This window comes from Eschscholzia californica, unplaced genomic scaffold, assembly GCF_041429995.1.
Source record: "Eschscholzia californica isolate CP2 unplaced genomic scaffold, dmEscCali1.0.p SCAF_1, whole genome shotgun sequence".
NCBI lineage: Eukaryota > Viridiplantae > Streptophyta > Magnoliopsida > Ranunculales > Papaveraceae > Eschscholzia > Eschscholzia californica.
In genome coordinates this window covers 35,306,127-35,328,151 of record NW_028238198.1, presented here as the reverse complement: position 1 = coordinate 35,328,151, position 22,025 = coordinate 35,306,127, and the positions used below count along the sequence as shown (strand labels likewise).

The 22,025-nt window shown below is 38.1% G+C and overlaps 2 protein-coding genes and 1 long non-coding RNA gene across 4 annotated transcripts; 1 reads left to right on the top strand and 2 right to left on the bottom strand.

The window, feature by feature from the left end:
- Window positions 1-420: 420 nt before the first annotated feature.
- On the bottom strand, window positions 421-3,452 carry LOC147566392 (uncharacterized). 2 transcript variants are annotated; one of them, XR_015237416.1, is made up of 5 exons: window positions 2,969-3,128; window positions 2,766-2,842; window positions 1,929-2,039; window positions 780-864; window positions 421-613 (listed from the first exon to the last, which is right to left on the bottom strand). It is a non-coding gene; the product is annotated as an uncharacterized LOC147566392 (long non-coding RNA). The 2 variants fall into 2 exon arrangements; XR_015237417.1 differs by lacking the exon at window positions 2,766-2,842 and having other exon boundaries at window positions 2,969-3,452.
- Window positions 3,453-9,002: 5,550 nt separating this feature from the next.
- On the top strand, window positions 9,003-10,770 carry LOC147566391 (protein BASIC PENTACYSTEINE2-like). Its single transcript, XM_086652890.1, has 2 exons — window positions 9,003-9,112; window positions 9,560-10,770. Exon 2 carries the CDS (start codon window positions 9,667-9,669, stop codon window positions 10,534-10,536), a length of 870 nt encoding a protein of 289 aa, XP_086509016.1. The 5' UTR covers window positions 9,003-9,112; window positions 9,560-9,666; the 3' UTR covers window positions 10,537-10,770.
- A 3,135-nt stretch (window positions 10,771-13,905) lies between these two features.
- On the bottom strand, window positions 13,906-17,502 carry LOC147566390 (calmodulin-like). The gene is made up of 4 exons (XM_086652889.1): window positions 17,131-17,502; window positions 15,813-15,970; window positions 14,908-14,988; window positions 13,906-14,238 (listed from the first exon to the last, which is right to left on the bottom strand). The coding sequence occupies exons 1-4, from the start codon at window positions 17,204-17,206 to the stop codon at window positions 14,104-14,106; spliced, it is 450 nt and encodes a 149-aa protein (XP_086509015.1). The 5' UTR covers window positions 17,207-17,502; the 3' UTR covers window positions 13,906-14,103.
- Window positions 17,503-22,025: the final 4,523 nt, after the last annotated feature.

The following is a 22,025-nucleotide window of genomic DNA, read 5'->3' as shown; positions in this document are numbered from 1 at the left end:
ATATAAAAAAAAAGAGCCGTTATAAAAAGTCCCGTTGCAAATACAATTGCAACGGCTAAAGGCCGTTACAATAACATTTTTTATAACGGCTTGTTGTGTTTCAGCCGTTATAAAAAGAGCTGTCAAAACTTGGCGGGAATGTGATGGCGCCAAATGAGAAGAGTCATTTGTAACGGTTGTTTTGACTAAAACCGTTATATATGCCTCCTCTTGTAACGGCTCCTTTTGAAAGTATCCGTTATAAATGCATTTTTTTGTAACGGCTTTGATGAGAAAGGCCGTTATAAATGTCTGATTTGAAAAAAAAAAATTCAAAAGCTGTGGAATCCAGCTGCAATATTTTGCAGCTTTTACTGATGTACCTGTTTATAATTCAGAAAACCAAAACAAAAGAGACATCTCGAGCTAACCACACAATAATAAAACGAAACAACTCATATTGATTGATAGTAACATAAGTTTCAAGTTCGTGCATTGATTCAACCCAAACATATTACATTATATAAAATCAAAATCTCACACGCTTATCCCATTCAAATCATCAGCAGGAGTTGGACCACTTCGTACCTCGACCTTGTATAGCTCCACATTGCATCATCTTTAACTCCTATAGCTGTTAAATAAGAGTTACAACACAAATTAACCACATTTAGAATATTGATACGCTTGTATGCCATAAACTCTACTATAATCATTCAAATCAAAGTCTAAAAGTTTCAAACATAACAAGTATTAACAACTTAGTCGTTCAGCCTAAGTGGCTAAGATCAAATACTTACCTGTGTTGTGCCCTTGAAAACAGCTTCAAAGATAACTCCAATGTAATAGTCAAGACTTCTTGCAAGACCTAAGTCAAACACCACTCTGTAGAATTAAGGCAATTTTTAGCATACGCTTTTTCAACTTTCCCCTTTAAAACTTTCATAAAAGCTAAAAGATCAGTGTAGCAAGTTTTCTGAGTGGATGACCAACCAACTCAGTAACCAACATTAGGCACCTTGCCGTGCCGAAGGTTTGGTCCGACCATATGCCAATTATATTGATTCATCTTCTTCTTTATACTAATTATTTCACCTCTGCTTTAGGCAGATTTTTGCATTCATGGGTTTGTAATCGAAGACTTATAAGTTGTAAGGTGGTCGATTTCAGGGTGGATCTATTATAAATTTTCTAATTCAGCTCCTTGTTAAGTTTGTTTGACTTTAATTACTGTGGTATTTACAAATAAAACACAAACATGATTTAGCTATGCAATATATGAGACTGGTACTACTTGTTAATAAAATAATTCCCAAGTACTATGCTAACTACTTGTTAATAAAATAATGAATAACAAAAAGAAAAGGTACCAGAACACACAACTTTAACTTGAGACTTTCAAGAAAATTTATTCAAGATATAGGCTCTACTGTTTAAGATGGTCCATTCATCCGTATACTATACGTGTGTTCCTTACATGCACAGGCAGGAGTCGAGAACACGCAACTTTAACTTGAGGGAAAACCCTAGCTGGTTGATATGTGCCTAAAGACTAGAGACTTAGCAGTTACGCATCATGACTTGTGCATTACATCAGATAAACTCCTCTTTCAAATGTTGAACCTCATCAACTTCAATTGAATATCAAAGGAATAAAGATAAACATAAAAGTAAATTAACCACACCACTTCGTATATGAAGTAAAGTTGTCATAAGAGCTAGGACTTTCCCCAATTCTTTTTTAAAAGTAATAACGAGACTCCCAACCAGTCATAAACTTAGCAAGAAGCAAGTTATTGCAAAAGGAAAGTACTAGCAGTTGGGTATGCAAACAAAATGTCCAAGCTAATTCAAAGAAAGAAGTAAGATGGAAAATGTAATGACAAAATCAAGTTTCAAATATTTCACAATCTATTGCATAATCCCAATATCCCATATGTTTAACTTACCCTCCTGTGGTTGCTGTAGCTGGCTGGCCAAGAAATTATTTCATCATTCCTCTTTATATCAGCTAATACAGCATCGATCTTTTCATCCTCAAAAGCAAAATAAACAGGATACTGAAAAAAGAATAGAAGTACACAATTGTCATCAAATTAAGTTTACGGTGAGGAGAAATTCAGGGTACATTCTCTTCATTTAATTCGTTTAATAGATTAAAGAAGAAACCCAAAGAAATTATTTTAAAAGTAAGAGAACTCCAATGAATTATCATTATACAAACAAAACTTCAATTTTCTAAATGAGCATAACGCCACAAATGAGTGGCGAATCATTGAAGTAACAAACATTGATGGTATGATAAACTGGCTAATGGGTAGGATAAAAAAGTAAGAAACTTGAACCCCATCACTATAGTTGGGGTCTAGGGATCCTAATAACTTTAAGATAGACTGAAAGAGTAAATACTTACTATAATACTAACACGAGAAGCTTAACAATGTAAAAATATATTATTCTTTCCTCTTAAGTCGGAAACGAAATGGAACGATCTAGAATATAATGTAATTTTTTTTTTCATATTTTTTTATTGATAAGAAATTTAACTTCCTGTAATTGTAAAACCTGTCAATCTGAGTTGTCATTCCTTTATTAAGAAAAACCTATCAATCTAGAAGAACAAGTAGGGAAGTAGATTGATATTAGAAACCCTAATACTAATTACTCCTTAAACCTGTCAATCTAGAAGAACAACTGGGGAAGTAGATTGATATTAGAAACCCTAATACTAATTACTCCTTAAACCTGTCAATCTAGAAGAACAAGTAGGTTTAAGAAGAACTTACTTCACCAGAAGAACTAATGCCCTTTTCTCAAACCCTAATTACTCCTGACCTAGCTTTAGCTTTTGATATCAGAAACCCTAAAAAAAATTGAAGTCCTCAACAACAACAACCTAAACCTTAATTGATTGTTGCTGCTTGAACTTCTTATTGATAAAATTCCTAAAATTCTTATATAAACAAAAAGATGAAAATGGTAAACTCACCAGAAATCGATTTCAATCGAGCTACAATTCCTAGTTGCTTCGAATTTGAACCCTCCCTCTCTCTGAATCCTCTTCTAAACGAAGTAGAAAGAGAAAACCAAAATAGAAAGAACTGGCCGTGCACCCGTGGGTGTGGTTTATAGGGCTCACAATTATAACGGCCTGGAAGAAAAGAAGCCGTTATATATAGACTCATTTGTAACGGGGCAAGGCCGTTATAATAAATCCAACTCATTTATAACGGCTATACAAAATAAAGCCGTTATAAAAGGTATCTATTATAACGGGAAAGCACCCGTTATAATAAAACGACAAGACGCCAACTTAAATAGTTAACTTGCAACGGCTATCCATATCCAAGCCGTTATAAAAGAGTGAATACTTATAACGGACCAAAGAAATCCGTTATATTTACTTTATTTGTAACGGCTTATTTGGAAGCCGTTATAATAAGGCGTTACAAATAGGCCGTATTTTTGTAGTGTTGTCCCGAAGAGCCTTTACCTTCTTCTCGACCAGTCCGTACAACGAGACGTCCTGCCCATCTGGCTGACTATCTTTGTTCTTGTACTACTGCACCTACGACTTCCACCAAATATCCCTTAACTGACTATGTCAGTTTTGAAAAATTCACCCCGTCCCATCGAGCATTTCTTACTTCCGTTGTCAATACGGAAGAACCCACATCCTATTCCGCCGCCAAGGCTTTTCCAGAATGGCGTGCTGCAATGGATAAGGAAATTCAAGCTCTTGAACAAAATCAAACTTGGTCATTAACTCCCTTACCCCCGGGAAAGAAACCAATTGGTTGTAAATGGGTGTACAAAATCAAATACCGCTCTGACGGATCAATTGAACGTCATAAAGCGCGACTCGTTGCCAAGGGTTATACCTAAGTAGAAGGCATCGATTATCATGATACTTTCGCCCCAGTCGCCAAATTGGTCACTGCTCGTGCACTTCTTTCCGTTGCTGCCATTAAAGATTGGCCCCTCCATCAGTTGGATGTGAATAACGCTTTTCTCCAAGGTGACTTGGATGAAGAAGTCTACATGACTATTCCACCTGGGTTTTCCAGGACTGGTGACCACAAAGTATGTCGCTTGCACAAATCCCTTTACGGATTAAAACAAGCTTCTCGACAGTGGTATGCCAAATTTTCTACCGGCTTACAAGCTGAAGGTTTTAAACAGTCTTCTTCTGATCATTCACTGTTTTGTTTTTTTGATGGTCCGACTGCCATTTACGTCTTAGTTTACGTAGATGACATCATTATCACCGGCAATAATGCCTCGGAAATTTCATCTCTTCAATTACGTATCGAGAAACGTTTTTCTCTTAAAAACCTTGGACGACTTCAATACTTTCTTGGAATCGAAGTATCTCGTTCCCCAAAAGGCATTTTCCTTTGTCAACGCAAATACACGTTGGACATTCTTCGCGACTCGGGTCTCCTCGGAGCTAAACCAAGTCTTTTTCCTATGGAACAACACTTAAAGTTATTACCTACTGATGGTACGCCATTAGACGATCCAACTTCGTTTCGGCGTCTTATTGGTCGACTTTTATATGTCACGGTGACTCGTCCTGACATTTCATTTTCTGTGAATTACCTTAGTCAATTCATGCAAAATCCCCACTCCAATCATATGGATGCGGCTACTCGAGTTGTTCGTTATTTGAAAGGCACCATGAATCATGGCCTCCTTCTCTCTTCGTCCAGCACTCTAACTATTTTTGGTTTTACCGACTCTGATTGGACTAGTTGTCCCATCACCCGTCGCTCGACCACCGGCTACTTCACTATGCTTGGTTCAAGTCCGTTGTCTTGGAAGTCCAAGAAACAACCGACTGTTTCCCGATCCTCGGCTGAGGCAGAATATCGGGCTCTAGCTACACTCACTGCGGAACTGCAGTGGCTGAAATATTTGTTTCAAGACCTTCGTGTCTCAATTCCAGAACCCTTTCAGGTCTTCTGTGACAATATGGCGGCTATGCACATTGCCGCCAATCCTGTCTTTCACGAACGAACAAAGCATATCGAGATCGATTGCCATTTCGTTCGGGAGAAAATTGAATCTGGTCTTATTAAGACGACTCACCTTCGCTCTGCCGATCAGATAGCTGACATCTTTACGAAACCACTTGGTTCAGATCCATTTCATCGGTTACTCTCCAAGTTGGGCTTGATTCAGATTCCTTCCCCTGCTCCAACTTGCGGGGGGGTATTGAAGTATATTGAAGAAAAGGAAGATATCTAGAAGATATCTCCCCAAGATAGAAAGAAATACATAATATAGCAATTGTAATTTTAATTGTTTCCTCTTTGTAATATTTTCTTATTTATTATTTCTCTACAAACCCTATTGTAATCTCTATAAATATGTATCCCATTCAATCAATGAAAGCACCTTTGCTAATTATATTTCTTGTGTCTCTATCAATTTAACAGAATATGAAAAGATCAACGATGACGTTCCTGCTCCAACTGAGTACATTGAAACCGTGGAACAGATCACCAAAGACTTGGATGCTTGCCTCCAACCTCAAGCTTAATAAAATCGCTCAAGTGGTGAAGTACTTTTATGAATTAAATAAGCGAAAGTGGCTATAAATCGTATTAATTAGAATATTGGTGGTGTGGAGTTTATCCCATTTGCTGAAACATGTTATTGCCTATGTTAAGAGGAATGATTTGGATAACCATGGTTTCCTAGCTCTTTTCTCTGCTCTTAATTGTTCTTTATGTTATTATAATACCATTGTGTTAAATCAATCGCTCTTCTCAAAATACACCGTCGTATTTTCACATGAGATATTGATAGAGACAATTCCGAGAAGTCAAGAGTTCGAGGCGCGCTGACAATTCAAAAGAAAAAATAGAGAGAACTGAGAGGGATAGCGAGAAGAACAAAAAGAGAAAAAAAGAGAGAGAGAGAAACTAGGGATCAAAGATTAATAGAGATAATGTAAGTTTACAGGTTTCCTCATTGATTATAGAAGATTAGTATACTTTTATTTTATATACTAAATTAAGATACACCTCAATATAACTAAAAGATACTATATTTACAAAGAATTGATGCTTGTTGATCCTATTTGATTAATTGGTTGCTTGATACATTGGGTGGAGTGACACGTCCATTTATGGTTCAGGTACACTTAATATTACTCTGCCTGTCTGCCTGAAGTTGGAGTGGGATGTTAATAAACGCCCAATTTACCAATTTACCAATTATCTTCTCAAGAACTTAAGCACCAAGTGGTTTAGTAAAAATATGGACGAATTGTTTAGATGCAGGTGTGCAGCAAGAAGTGACGAGTTTGGATTTAATATTTTCACGATCCAAATGACAGTCAATTTCAATATGTTCAGTGCGTTCGTGAAAGACAGGATTATCGCCTATCGGCAATGTGTGAAACCGCACGATTATCACAATGCAGAGGCATTAGGAAAGAACAAGTAATACAGGATTGTAGAGGAGATATTTGTGTTGTGTTACAATATCTACTAGTGTTCTTAGCGGGATCTAAGATATCTTATATCTAACACTAGCTTAGCAGGATCACATGCATTAACTAATAATGAACTAGCCAAAGCACAAGAATTACCTTAATATTTGCTTTTCCGTCGAACTAAGTAGATTGCTTTTGTCGAAGATCTATGTATAGCTCCAGATTTGCAGCTCCACTACTTGAGACACTCGAGCAATTGACTCGATCTCTGAATTCGATTGGGGATTGGGGTCGTCCTAAATTATGGATAATCATTCACAAGTTGGATGTCGGAGTTCATCACAAACAACTTGAATTCGATTTGAATGAACGACCATGAGTTGTCTGAGTTCTAGTCTGCGCAATTCCAATATATAGTAAATGTATTTAGTTCTTGAAAAAAAATCCGATAGATCTGCTAGAATTTGGAGTTATTTTTGAAAAAAGTTCGAGTAGATGTGTTTAAGCCTTCCTCCACGTAGGGCTGGGAAAACGGTCCGGGAACCCGGGGTCCGTCCCGTTCGGCCTGGACCGTTTTGACCCGCCGACCAAGTCCTACCCGAGCCGGACATACCCGGCCCGATAGCTCGGGCTTATTGGGCCGGGACTCGGATAGACCCTCAATTCCAAGCCCCGACCCGTTTGGCCCGTCCAACGGACGTCCACGAGAACCCGCCCGTAGGAACCCGCGTGCAAATAAAATAATTTCAACGAATGAGATTATATCCTATTTAAGAGTGAATCTCAGCCGTTTATTAACAAAAACCCTAACAGACCACCATATACATAGCCTTCCTTCTCTGTTATCTTGAAGTAGCATTCTTTATTTGAAGATTTGAGATACCAAAGATTAGAGAGAGAGAGAGATTTATTGACTTGATCAAAACAAAACTTGAAGGATAGTACTTTATTTCGTCTTTGTCCTCCTGGAAGACCGTATCTTTCAATCTCTAGCGTGGTGCTTCGTGTTCTTCAACACCATTTCTCAAGCAAGCCCCAAATCTTAAACCCTAGCTATTCACCTCCTAAGCTTCTTCTATCTCTTATCTTTCTCTCTCATTTGTTGTTTCTTCAACTACTACTTCATCTAAGAAACTGATGATTGATAGACCTAATTCTTGTAGAGAAGTATTTTTATTATGTTTTCTTGTTTCTCTTTCTATTTTTTCTTCTGTAAATTTTATAGCAAATTCGAAATCATAAATGGATTTGTTGAAATCATGAATGGATTTGTTGAAATCATGAATAGATTCTGATACATCATTGATAGATTTGTTCAGTACCATAACAAGTATGAACTAGGAACTTTGGGTTTTTTTTACTCAGTTTTTTTTAATACTTTTGTTAATAAAAGTACCCGAGCCCGTCCGGCCCGTGCCCGTTGGAACCCGCTCGGGCAGCCGGGCTCGGACGGGTTACGGGCTCCTATAGTGAGAGTTTAGTCCGGCCCGATCCGCCCGACTCTCTATTGCGGGCTCGGCTTATCCGAGCCCGATCCGCCCGAATCCGGCTCATAGTTGTCCGAGCCCGTCCGTGTCCGCCCGATTCCCACCCCTACCTCCACGTGTGTCTATCTATTTTAAACGGTCGAATGGATTTGTCCGTTCGGTTCTGCCCAACGGGCACCCACACTCACTGGCTCAAGTACCCGTGAGCACTCACTGACTCGAGTGCCCGTGAGCGAGTCCAGGTAGCCGAACAAAATTCCCACCCCAAGACAGGTTAGACAAAATGATTTCAATCATTACGACATTCCCTCAAATCCAAAAGTTGAATACACCACAAAACATAACAGTACAAGGTAAATGGATACCCCCTGAATCGTCTTTTCTAAAGATAAACGTAGATGCATCGTTCATAGACATGCAAAGTATAACGGGTATCAGCCTAGTTATCCATGACACTGAATCAAAATTGGTCGAAGCGGCAACTTTCACAGTTAGAAGCAGAAACCCAGAGGAAAGCGAAGTAATTGCTGTTCTTAAAGGAATGCAATGGGCAGAATCTCATGAATACAAAAGAATCATAGTCGAAAGTGACAACATTAACATCATAAAATATCTACAAAAAGGAAAGAATAACATTCAATGGCAATCCCAAGTTCATATGATCAAGATCAACGATATAAAAAAGAGACTGGAGAAAGTCAAGTTTTCGCATACAAGCAGGAAATTCAATCAAGTCGCTGATAAGCTGGCTAAATGGGCAAGAACGAAAAACAGATCGAAGGCCTGGAAACATGTTCCTTACTTTTTATGCAAGCTGTATTGTAATAGAACTCTTATTTCTATCTAATATAATTTATCTTTCAACAAAAAAAAAAAAAAAATATTGTCTATTTTGAAGTAATGCCTCGCATTAAAAAAAAATAATCAATATTTCTACTTTCTAGGGTTAGTTGGAATTAAGATTAACTTGTCCCTATTTAGTCTCCTCTCTTTCTCTCTCCGTCTCTCTCAATTTCTCTCTCCGTCCCTCTCTCTCTCTCTCTCTCTCTCTCTCTCCCTCTCTCCGTCCCTCTCTCTCTCTCTCTCTCTCTCTCTCTCTCCGTCCCTCTCTCTCTCTCTCTCTCTCCGTCCCTCTCTCTCTCTCTCTCCCTCCAAAAGGGAACAAAATAACCCTAGAAAAGAGCTCTCTACGCTTCACCAGGTGAGTATTCTCTCTCTCATCTCTCTCTCTCTCATATCTCTCTCTCCACATCTGTATAATATTTTGTATGCTTTGAGGTTTATTTATTTGAAAAGTAAACCATGATCCAAAATATCTTTGTTGTTATAATGGACTCATATAAGATTTATTTGTTGCATAGAGATCTAACTCACAAATGCCCTAAAAAAAGTTCAAACCTTTATTACAAAATCAACTGCATTTACATTTATGTATTTCCTCTTGCTTTCACCAACCAAGTTGATAGATCTTTTCTGTTATTGATCAAATTCGTTTTTTTATATCTCAAATTTCTGTTTGATTTCATCATTTCTCTTCTAGATTTAGTTACCCATCTTTGAAAAAAACAAAAAAGGTGCTAACTTGATGATTTTCTTTGTAAAGTTTCATTCTTTTTTCTTAGTTGTGATCTCTTAATTCTTCTTTCAGGTTTATGGCTATTCAGCAGAGAGTCAAAATGCAGTAGATCTTATAAGTGGAAACCCTAAAGTTACAATTTTGCTGCAAATTTTCTTTTACTGGTATTGATTGTTGTCATGGATGATGGTAGTGGATTGCGGAATTGGGGAGGTTGTTACCCTCCAATTAAAGAGAACCTAGGTTTACAACTCAGATCAACTACTTCTGAGAGAGATACTAAACATTTTATTCCTGGAAGAAATTCTACTTCTATGATGGTTAACTCTAGTGGTGCTTATCATCATAATCAGCATCATCAACATCATAATCATAGGGATTATGGATTATCAGAACCACAAATTCCAATGGAGTTTGACTGGATTACTCATAGTCATAGGGAAAGATATTTACAAATGCTACCAATTAACTCGAACTATATACCCGAAACATCTGGAAGTCATAATCATCAGCTACAGATTCTACAACAACAACCAGATTCAATGAAGCACGACGAATCACTAGTTCGAATGGAAGAAGTTCCCAACAAAGGAAATGGACCTTTGAAGAAAAGGTTGGGTGGGCGAACCCCAAAATCCCCGAAACCAAAGAAGAGTAAGAAGGATGTACTTAAAGATGGAAGTAATTCTTCTGTTGTAAGAGCAAAATCCATGAGAAAAAACATGGGTGTTGTTATAAATGGAATTGATATCGATCTATCCGGGATACCTATACCTGTTTGTTCGTGTACTGGAGCTCCTCAACAATGTTATCGATGGGGATGTGGTGGGTGGCAATCAGCTTGTTGTACAACTAGTATTTCTATGCATCCATTGCCGATGAGTAATAAACGAAGAGGAGCAAGGATAGCTGGTAGAAAGATGAGTCTAGGAGCTTTTAAGAAAGTTTTGGAGAAATTAACAAGTGAAGGCTATAATTTTTCAAATCCCATTGATTTGAGGACTCATTGGGCAAAACATGGAACCAACAAGTTTGTCACAATCAGGTAGATGTTACAAAGTGGATTCAATTAGCTTTTTGACATCTCACATTGCATTTGGCCTGTTTATCTTGTATATATATGTTTTAGCCTTTGCAGAAGCTTTTGGAATAGATTGTAGTCAACGATTTTTTTCTAAGTTAATTTACATGTTTTTGATTTTCGACACTCAATTTATTGTTTCATGTTTTCTTGAATTAAATGTATGGGTTACTTATATATCTGGCAAGAGATTTAGAAATCAGACACATATTAGTTGAAATTTGGTACCTTTCTTGGTTTCTTTTATCATATTTCTATATCTGGCAAGAGATTTAGAAATCAGACATATGTTAGTTGAAAGGGAAGTTTTATAAGGCCTCCCCAATTTTGTTAAAAGGCCTCCCCATGAACCATTTTACTTGCTAAATTATCACTGAGGGGAGGCCTTTTAACAAAAATGAGGAGGCCCTATAAAATCTCCCTACTTGAAATTTGGTATGTTTCTTGGTTTCTTTTATCATATTTCTTCATGAAAAGAAAAACTATGTAAGATGACTTCATATCTGTCTATCTTCTTATGAATATGTAATCTTGTTTGCAGTTCTAGATGGTATTGCTAGTTTATGTTTGTTAAAATGTTCTAGTGTGTATCCTATTATACTTGTATTCGACCTGCAAGATTCGTTACCTATTGTGTTGTTTAGCGGAATGATCGAGTATGCTCGTACGATGACTTTGGTTACGAAACGCGTAAGTTTAGCTGTTAGCCTGTTATTCATAGATCATCTCAGTTGCAATTAGAGACATACGAATCAGAAAATGCATAGGAAAGCAAAGAATAGAGTACATACTAAATTTGTATACAAGTTTATGATAAATATGAACTGGACCCCTAATTGTTACTTTTGCTGAAAAAAAATTCCTTCAATTTGTTTCGTGACTACAGAAAATCATTCACATTGCTAAGGAAAATCATTCTCTTCTCGAGTTACACTCGTTAAAAAATATTTCGAACTCCCGCAACAATAAGGATTACTAGAAAAAAATCTTCATTGTTGTTCATTTATACTTTTGACCAAATAATACTTTATTTTAGTACTTCAAATTCAAAGATCGTGGAAAAACAATTTGACATTGATTTATAAAAGTAAGCAAAAAGAAAAAAATTCTCTTCTTCTTCCTCTCTCTCTCCTGCTTTCTCTCTCTTCTTCTTCCTCTCTCTCTTCTTCTTCTTCTTCCTCTCTCTTTCTCTCTTCCCCTCTCTTCTCACTCTCTCTCTCTAAATCTTCATTTTAGAGAGTGAGAAGAGAGGGGAAGAGAGAGAGAGAGAGGGGAGAAGAAGAGAGAGAGAGAGAGGAAGAAAAAGAGAGAGAAAACAGGAGAGAGAGGGGAAGAAGAAGAGAAAAAAAAATTAGGTTTGAAGGTCGCCAGCCGGAAATTTGGCCGACCGGCGACCCATGCCGGAGAAGATGATGATGTGGCGTTTTAGGTGACTTGGCATAGAGAGGAAATGAGGTGGATGAGTGAGAGTATTGGACAGTTAAAGATAACGGAAAAAATGGGCCATATAGGTATTTTTGCTAATCTAGGGGGCCAGGCAGGAAGCTGGTCACAATTGGGGGTCATTTGGGAAATAACCCAAAATCTTATAGTGGTAAACAAATATAGTACATTTTAATTTATACTTTTTAAAGGATTTATATTTCAAAATAAGTCCCTCACTCTTTCTATAAAGCCTTTCCATCCATTCCCAGATTTATTTGGCGACCGGTAAGGGGAGCTGGAAATTGTTGTTGGGAAACTATTATTTTTGGGGAGCTATAAAGATTAGTAAAGGGAGATGAGACTTTTAGATTATTATTTTAAAGACCTTCCATGTTACAGATTTTAAATGTAAAACTCATAATTTGAAGGACTCATGTGTAATACAGTAAAATATCTCAAAAATAACAAAAAGAAAAAAAACAATTTCTTCTTATTTCACTCGTTCTTCCGAATTCGACTCTCCCAATCTCCCTCCGGTTTGTCATCTTACCATCTCTTCCCTCCATCAACTACAAATTTTCGGCCAACAACTCTTGGTTGGAGTGGTAAGAGGTATTATCTTCCATCAACTACATTGTTTTATTGAGTTGGTGGTTGTTGGTTCGATTGAAAAACATCTTCTTCCTCCATTAAAGAAGCAACATCATAAATATCTTGAGACATAATAAACGTAAGTTTCTAATAGAAGAAGAAAGTGAGAATTAATAAACTAGTTGTTTACTGCTAATGGTTGTCGTGTAACTTAACTGTGGAGAAGAAAAAAGAGGTATTGTTGACATACTTAAGATTTAAGAAAGAATATAAAAAAAGAAAAGAAAAATTACTATTAAATTTTTTTAATTTTTAATTGTGTAATTGTTATTTCTAATCCCTCTTTATATCATTATTTAATTTCAAATCCAAAAAAACTAGTTCCTTATACCAAATTGGTACAAGGAGATGTAGTATAAAAATTTGATTTTGTACTACAGCTCCCCAACAACAATTCTCAGCTCCCTTTACCAATTGCCATTTATTTCTTCTTCTTTTCTAGTTACTGATACTTTAGAGAGAGAAAGTGTGAAAGAACATTGTTTAAAATGGCAAAATCAGTCCACCAGCCTTTGGTGTAACGGTTGGACACCCCTCTTAAGTTTATGAAGTCGTGAGATCGAATCTCGGTGGAAGCAGTTTGCCATCAAGATTTAGCTCATGTAATTTAGGTTAGATCATAGTCGAATTCCAAATAAATAAATAAATAAATAAAGGCAAAATCAAGCAAAACAAACGCACCCTTGGTTGACGAACCTTCACTAAGACATTCATAATTTCTTATTGAAATGAAACCTAAAACTCACTATTCTAGGTTTTTTTTTCTTCATCAACCACCATGGAGTTTTATTGAATAGCTCTAAGCATCTTAGATTTTGGGGAAACACGTTCAGTGGGAACCCCACAAAATCGGCTGGAAAATTATCTTGCAAATCCTACAAAAGTTAAGCAAATTGGGAGTTTTGATCTTCCTCAATTGAGGTTGTGACCAACTCAAAATAACCCAAAATCAACCACATACAGATCAAACATCACAAGTCAGAAAAAAAAAATGTTCTGCAATTTAACTCTAATCCATTCAGATCTCAAGCCAGATTTCTGAACTGACTTAGAAAGCAGCTTTAGAGTATTCTAGTATCAGTCCCTGAATCCCTCGTGTTTGGCTGTCTCCGATATGGCTTGGGGCATCATACGTGTTAACACTTCGGAGAAAATATGTCAAGATGAAGAACTTCCCCTTCTCCACAAGGATGCAAGCCAAACGTACTCAACAAACCGTTGGGGAGAAGCACAGAAATCTCAAGAATCTTAAAGCAACAAATTTTCTGAAAACATACTTCTTTAGTGGAACTTTTTGATGAAATCAAAATACAAGCTAAGCATTCAAACCAAATAAACTGCAACTGAATATTAATCCAATAGATCTTAACATCATATGAAAATAAGGAGACACTAAAACCACTATCATATGTGTCTGGTTTTCAATTCTTTTCTCTTCTTCCAGTAAAAAGACCATTGTTTACTTGGCAAGCATCATGCGGACAAACTCATCGTAGTTAACCTGACCATCTCCGTCAACATCTGCCTCCCGAATCATCTCATCTACTTCCTCGTCTGTCAATTTCTCCCCAAGGTTCGTCATAACATGTCGGAGCTGTTCAATTGTAATAGAGGAGATAAGAGGTCAGGTTTCCATGAAAAATATACCAAAGACATGGTCAATGACAAACTCGAAAACCAGGGAACTGCATATCGTGTGGGTAGACTAGCTGCAAAACGGGCCAGACTCTATTATGGCTCCAATTTGGCCAAGCCCACTAAATTCAGCATGTCAGGCAGGTAATGCCCGCTTCTGGCACCCATGGGCCGACTCGCACTAGGTCTTGTGGGTTGGGTATCTGGCCATTGGATCATTCTCCCACCCCTAACGACAAATAACACAAGAGATCTGCATATTCTGAATGGACTTTATTTTGAGAAGTCAAAGGGGTGAAAATTAGACAAGTTCTTTGATGTAGGTATATTTATGTCCGAGGTGCTATTTACATTGGCAATGACTTGGGAGTAGCCACAAGTCAATTATTCAACATGGTTCCGCATGGTTCGTCTCATCACTACAGGGATCAGTTACAACTGCTTCAGAATATTATGGATAATAGCCTTGTAGGTCCCATCACGTGGGCCACCAACGCAGACACTGGGTACACAAAAAGTTGTGCGAACAAGGATCCAGCCTCGGAACTTTCAGCTTCTTCTATAGGAAGACGGTTTATCTACGATACTGAAATAGTAATGACAAAAAAAAAAGAGAATATGAAACTACCTCCGCGGCAGAAATGAAACCATTTTGATCCTTATCGAAGACCTTAAAAGCTTCTTTCAGCTCCTCCTCAGAATCAGTGTCCTTCAGAGATAAAACATGAACTTTAGGATGTTTACTCATATCCATACATTGGCCACATTAGAACTATAAAGGACAAAAGTTTCCTTCTTTGATCTTGATCAGAAATTTCTCTATGATTCAAGTCCTCTTGGTTGTACCCAAACTGACTATAAAAGGTGCCACACAAGTATATAGACTGCACCCAAACATGCTATTAATATACTCTTACAATAAACTTAGCATATTTCCAGCAGAAAAAACAGTCTCTGTAAGAACAGAAGGAGTAAAAGAACCATAATATCCCAAATTATTCGATACAGTAGAATTATACATACAAAAAATGCCCCAAAGAAAACAAAAATGCAAGTGAAGGATTCATCTCTCCAGCGAATATATAACAAGCACAGAGAATACATTTATACTCTTCCTAGTTCAAACCCTACCAATTGGTGGCTACATGGTATTTGCAGCCGGTGCGTTATTATGTGAAAAGGCTTCTATTCAATAACTCAATGTAGATAGTGTAGATAAGAACATATTATGTTTGGACATTTGTAACGTAAGACATCATATGCAAGTTGCAAGTCTAAAACAGAAACAGCCTAAAAACTAATATGCTGTCGAAAACATTGAAGTTGCATTTTGAAAATGGAGTAGGACTTTTAACAGAAGGAAAAAATTAACTCACAGATGTAGAGGACCATCTGATTAATGCCACACTAGGATAAACTTGAAGCGAACACATGAAAAGCGAACAGTTTCATGTTTGACAACACGTGCCATGTGACTAGTGCAGCACTTTTACACTAATGTACACAGCATTTGAGATAAAGACTAAAATTCACCTTCATTTTCCTTGCCATCAAGTTCAAGAACTCGGGGAAATCAATAGTTCCATTTTGGTCAGCATCAACCTCGTTGATCATGTCCTGAAGCTCAGCTTCAGTTGGGTTTTGCCCAAGAGATCTCATTACAGTACCCAGTTCTTTGGTGGTGATGCAACCTACATTTATTATTATTCAAGAGAGAAAAGACATTCTTATGAGTACAGCATAACAGGCCATTCAACACAGTTTATGAATGGAATGCATGAGAAGAGACCCTATTAACAAGACCAAAGGAGCATAAACAGGCACTTCGAAATATTCAATTTCATTACTCATAAATAGGTAATATATTGGAAAACATGAAACATTTCTCTCATACGTGAAGGGGTGTTTAATACATAACTACTTCATTATATGCAACCAAATCAGTTTGGACATAAATATGCACCGGATTGTAAGAATAAATTGTTACTGTATATGTCTCGGAATTGCTACAATTAGTAACTTGTTGGCTGCACTCTAGTCTAGCAGCACCTCATGCGTCAATACCATAGTTGCATATTGTGAATTAAGACACACACCTAGAGCAAACAAATTGGTTTAAACAGATAAGAAAGTGAACCCAATGGTACTGATTCACCAAGCATGAATTACTTCACGGGTTCACCTTTTTCTAAGATTTCTCCTGGCATAGATCATCTTCTCAACCCCACAAGATATGAACTTAAAGTATATGATCAAAAGGATGTCACAGTAACCTTTTTTAAGTTTAAAGCCTGATAAGGTAACCTAATGCTAAGAAGTTTCGGACTGACATTTTCTATTTCATTTAGCTAAACAATATAAAGCAAGAAACATCACAAAGGAACATACCCCTCATCATTTTACCTTTCCATGATTCAGTAAGCCCAATATATGAACAACTTTAGAAGCATCTATGAAACTGTTTAACTTGTACTGTTACATAACCTTTAAGACCGGCGGTAAGTTTTTAGATGTCATCATCACCGAAGTCGATCAAGTTACAAAATCAACAAGGATATGGATCGAATACTAACTAATATCAGGTTTCAGACCATCAAAAACAATCATTTTCACAAGATCAAAGCGAACTCGAAAGATAACAGAAGCCCTGACAACATAATGAACTTGAAAATGAAAACGAAAAACGATTTTTTAACCGAAGCTCAAGATTCAGGAGCTTAAGATGGTCAAAAATCAGAAAACGCGTTAGATCTAAAACATAAACAATGTTCCGTCCACAAATCGGTAAAGTTCCATAAAAACTAGAAGTGAGTACGGAAAAGAGAAGAAGAAACGTGAATAAGAGTTATACCATCTCCATCTTTGTCAAATAAGCTGAAAGCTTCCTTGAATTCGGAGATCTGTTCTTCGGTAAGTTGTTCCGCCATTTTCTTTCTGTTAAAGTATTTCTCCGAGCGGAAACCTAAAAAATATTGGTTGGTTTCTTTGTGTTGCGTGGAAACTGAACACAATGTATCTGTAATCCACCTTAAAGACTAGATTTATAGGATCTGAGAGAGATGATGAAAGAGGACGACCGGGCGAGGTCTTCGTTTTCTTGCTTTTATTTAATTTTAGTCCTGAAAAGATGGTAGTATTTTGAATTAAGTCCCTATTAATTTATGAGATATTTTGTAAATGGCGGAGAGGTTTTCGCCTTTTCCGGTGATGAATGTGGAGCATAATTTTTTTGGGCCAGCACTTTGGGGAAAGCAAAATAGTTTCCGGGGTGTGAAGACTTGGTTAAAAATTGGTCAATTTTGTTTGACAATTTTATTTAGGGGGAAAGTAAAATAGCTTCTCCACCTCAGCTCCCTCTCTCTCCACCTCACTTCTCTTTCTCCACCTCATCTTCTCTCTCCCCACCACTCTCTCTCTTCTCCGACAAGATCGCCAGCCGGAAAATTTTCCAGCCGGCGACCATTAAAAAAAAATAAAAAAATTTCACTCTCTTTCCCTCCTCTCTCTCTCTCTCTAAAAAATATTTTTTTTTCCTTCTCTCTCTCTAGATTTGATCTAGAGAGAAGATCTGTTGAAGGTCCTGTTCTCTAGATTTGTTTTAGAGAGAGAGAGAAGGAAAAAAAAAATTTTAGAGAGAGAGAGGAGGGAGAGAGTGAAATTTTTTTTTTTTTTTTAATGGTCGCCGGACGGAAAATTTTCCAGCCGGCGACCTTGTCGGAGAAGAGAAAGAGGTGAGGTGAGGTGGAGAGAGAGTGAGGTGAGGTGGAGAGAGAGTGAGGTGAGGTGGAGTGTTTTTTTTTATTTCTTCTTAAAATTTATTTCCCCGGAAAATTTCTAAAATTCTACATATTCCCTTTAAAATTTTACACCCCGAAAACTATTTAGCTTTCCCCAAAACGCTGGGCTTTTTTTGAGTAAGAGGTATTGACTCATTGTGTTGGCCGTCATAAACAAACAAATGACTGTCCCCTATTGCGTCTTTAGAGTTTATCCCAATTATAATGCATCCAAGACTGAAAATGTTTCAGATTCAATCGTTGTATTAATTCAATGTCGTTTTTTATTTTGATTTTCCAAAATTGAGCTATAAAAACATTAATGAACAATGCCATCACCACACATAGTGAGATCAAAAGAATTTTTTAAGATCCAATAGTTTTATCAACATCTCATTAAAGCGTAGTGTTATTCTCTTTTTAAGATCTACATACAGTGGCAGATCCATGTAGGGTCTAGGGGGATCTATAGACCCCCTCAACTTGTACGATATAATATACGATATTTAATAAAAAAATCGTAACAGTTTAAGTAAATGTAAGTTGCTCCTTATAATGTATATTGTTGTTGGCCCAACTAATGTAGTTAGCGTTACCACCTTAGTGGTCGCGGGTTCGAACCCAACCGTTACATTTTTATCTTCCTTCTCTTGTTGGAAGGAGGAAGCAAGTAATAAAGATAACTTTGTGCATACTCAGACATGATTTGATTCTTAGTAGATTGGTAAGATCTCAAGGCATAATTGGGTGTATGTTATAGAGGTCCCGGTTTCAATTCCTTGATCTAGTTTTTGTGGTGAATTAGTTTGGGTGTAGGGTTTCTAAAATTGGCCGAATTTTCCTACTCGATTTTAGGATTGTCTAACTTTAGAAAGACTAGTTCATAGATAGGAATTTTTTTGACCCCCCTCAAAGTAAATTCTGGATACGCCACTGTCTACGTATGGTTAAGAAATGAACAATGCCACTTGGACAACCATTTTGGTACTGATGTGACACGAAAACAAAAATGTCACATTTGGAGGGTCTAACTTAGACTAATTAGTTCTTTTCGAGTATTATAAATAATATTTTATATGTTTTTCATGTTAGGTACCTATTTTGGAGTTAAGCGTGTAAATCGGAATAAAGGGAACGAATTGCCACTATCATTTCATGTGCCCAAAATGAGAGAAAAATATTTCAAGCAAATCAAATTACAAGTGGAGGCAATGGCGAGTCCAACGGTGAAGACGGAAGTCAATTCCGAGTTCGGACGAGGAAGTTGTGAAAGATAGAAGCCAAGGTCTTTTCTTGAAGGCACCCCCTTTGGTTCTAATTGTAGAGGCTAGATTAAGGCACCTCCTTGGTCTTTAATTCAAAGCCCAACATCTAAGCCCAAGTTCAAGAAAACCCAAAGAAGAAGGAAGGTGTAGAGAATTTATGAGCACCCACTTTTGGGCCCAAGTCAAAGTAGTCTAAAGACTTAGTCAAGTTGACTAAGTCTAGGGTTTGAATGAAGTGAGGTTACTATTCATCTTCTTCTTCATTCATCATTCAACAACCAAGAAGGAAGAGAGAGAAAAGAGGCAAGAGGGTTCTTGAGTTTGAGGGTTTAAGAGTTTGAAATAGAGGGTTTGAAGAGAAAGACAAGAGAAAAGAAGAAGGAGGATCCGGCCAAAGCATAAACCGGCCAAGCTTTGGCCAGCCGAGCAGCAGCTCGGGCTGCTCGGGAAGGATGCTCGGGAGAGCTGCAACAGCAGCTGGCTGGCACGGGAAGGATGCACGGAAGCTGTTGTTGCAGCATGGACGCACTGTTGCCCCGCCACGGCTGCAAGGGGCAGCAGCTCGGGTCTTCAACAGGCCGGCACGGGATGCACGGTTGCAGCTCGAGACGACACTCGTGATGTATTCACGGGTAGTGCACATGTACGGGACAGCACCGGCCGGATGCACAAGGGCCGTGAAGGAGCTTTCTTGGCCGGATTTCTTCCAACTTTGGCCGGATTTTCAAGGGTGTTCCGGCTGAAGGAGTTGAAGGAGATGTCCTTCGACCAAGATGGCAATGCGAGAAATATGTCTGCTAGGACAATTGATGAAGAAGATCATCAAGTCCGATTGATTTAGGGGTCGTAGTGTTTAGCTAGAAACCAACTACGATCGTCGAATTACGAAGTAATTCGCGTCTAATTTCGATCGGATCCTACATCGGGTTACACATAAGAATGGGTATTTAATCGGATGATATGACTAGTGGGAGTGTGATATAACATTGGAATGTTCCATAAACATATCTCACAGGCCTAAATAGAATTTGGGCAAAAGATAGCAAAAATGCCCGAAATAAGGGTTTTGGGCCTAGAACGATTTGGGTACTTCTAGGACTCGGATTGGCCTGAATTTTTTAGGGTTAGTTGGTTATATAAGAAGCATTATATCTGCCAAAAGGTATTCACATGTCGCCAAAAGGTGTGAAAAAAATACATATTGGAACATGCACGTGGAGATATATGCTCGACACGGAAAGTCAGACCACGTGATCTATCCCGACGGCGTCAGCCAAGAGGGATCTACCGCGCCCGTAGGGCGCGGTGGGAACCTAGTCTCATTCAAAACTAATCAAATTGATATGCCTAAAACACTTTTAGACACAACTATCTATTCAAACAAGCATAGATTGGTCCGAAACTTAGCAAAAAAGTAGCTACGTGCAAGAGGCTCTAACGCCACAGTAGGGTTATGTGGTCTCCCAGTGTTGGTAGCGGAATCTCAAGCATCTCATGTCTAACACCAGTATCCCCGTGATCTCATGCATAAGCTAATAATCATAACTATGTTAACTAGTTCGAATAAATACCTTAATCGCTAGTTTTCTCTCAAACCTTTCCAATTACTTTTGAGAAGACCAAGAGCTCCAATTGTAGCTCCTCTACTTGGGACACCGAGCAATCACCTTGATCTCCCACCTTGTTGTTCGTTACAACTCCAATGGTGGTTAGATTGAAGAACACCTTCTTCTTTGACTAGATAGTGATGATGCATAAAATGTCCAGACGTTGACTGACGTCAGAAAGTCAAGCCTTGACCTGAAGTCCAACGGGTCAACCCGGCTTAAGGCAGCAGAACAGCTAAGCCCTCGACGCTTCGCCACCTACACCCCTAACTTGGAGGTCGGCCTGGACAAGCTAAGAGGCATCGACTCTGTTTCACCCCCAGCACAGACAGATCAGTCCCGGAATCACTAAAGGAATGAGGTGGTCCGCGTAAGCTACGCCTCTGTCTCACGCCCTAAACTAGGGAGACAGGAAAGTGCCTACAGCTTACCGACTCAATCTCGGAATTTCTCTAAAAGATCTCAGTCGGTCACAGATCTTAAGTGTTTAAGCAAGCTTGGGCTTCAAGAGTCTGAGAGGAGAAAGTATCTTCCCAAAGATCTATCACTTCGACAAGATATCTACGAAGTATCCTTGAACTTAGGAATTCCATTTATCTAAGATCCGAGATAGACTCTAAGGAAAACCCTAGATACGAATAAGAGGAAACTTCTCTAACGGTTTGACGGTCACCGCTTCACCACAACCACTAATCAAAGTCGGCTTAATGTTGCCTATAAAAGGTCCCCCCATCATCTTCCACAAGACAGGTTCACTTTTCTCTGAGTAACACATACTCAACCCTAAAAAAGTTCAACCAATATTCAATCTTTTACTACATAGAACACCCTGACTGTCTTGAGGGTCGGAGCGGTTTTCGAAACTCTTTTCAGGTTTTCCCCCTAGAATCAAGGAAACAGGAGCTTGGAGTAAGGGGCAGGAGGAGGAACCAGAGCTAGAGCGAGGACCAGGCGAGAGAATCAGACTTAACATCACAGACATACATAACGGAGGTTGTCATGCGTCAACTCCCTTTTTTATGTTGGTATAACAGATGGTCATTTTTTGATATCACCAGATAGATAGTTGAGAAATTTGCTCTCTTCCTTTCTCTACTT

Coding starts and splice junctions, on each gene's coding strand:
- LOC147566391 (XM_086652890.1), top strand. CDS start 9,667: ATGGATGATGGTAGTGGATTGCGGAATTGGGGAGGTTGTTACCCTCCA.
- LOC147566390 (XM_086652889.1), bottom strand. CDS start 17,206: ATGGCGGAACAACTTACCGAAGAACAGATCTCCGAATTCAAGGAAGCT. Junction 14,989..15,812: donor TGATGGCAAGGAAAATGAAG/GTGAATTTTAGT, acceptor TTATCTCTGAAG/GACACTGATTCTGAGGAGGA. Junction 14,239..14,907: donor GTTTCATTTCTGCCGCGGAG/GTAGTTTCATAT, acceptor ACAATTGAACAG/CTCCGACATGTTATGACGAA.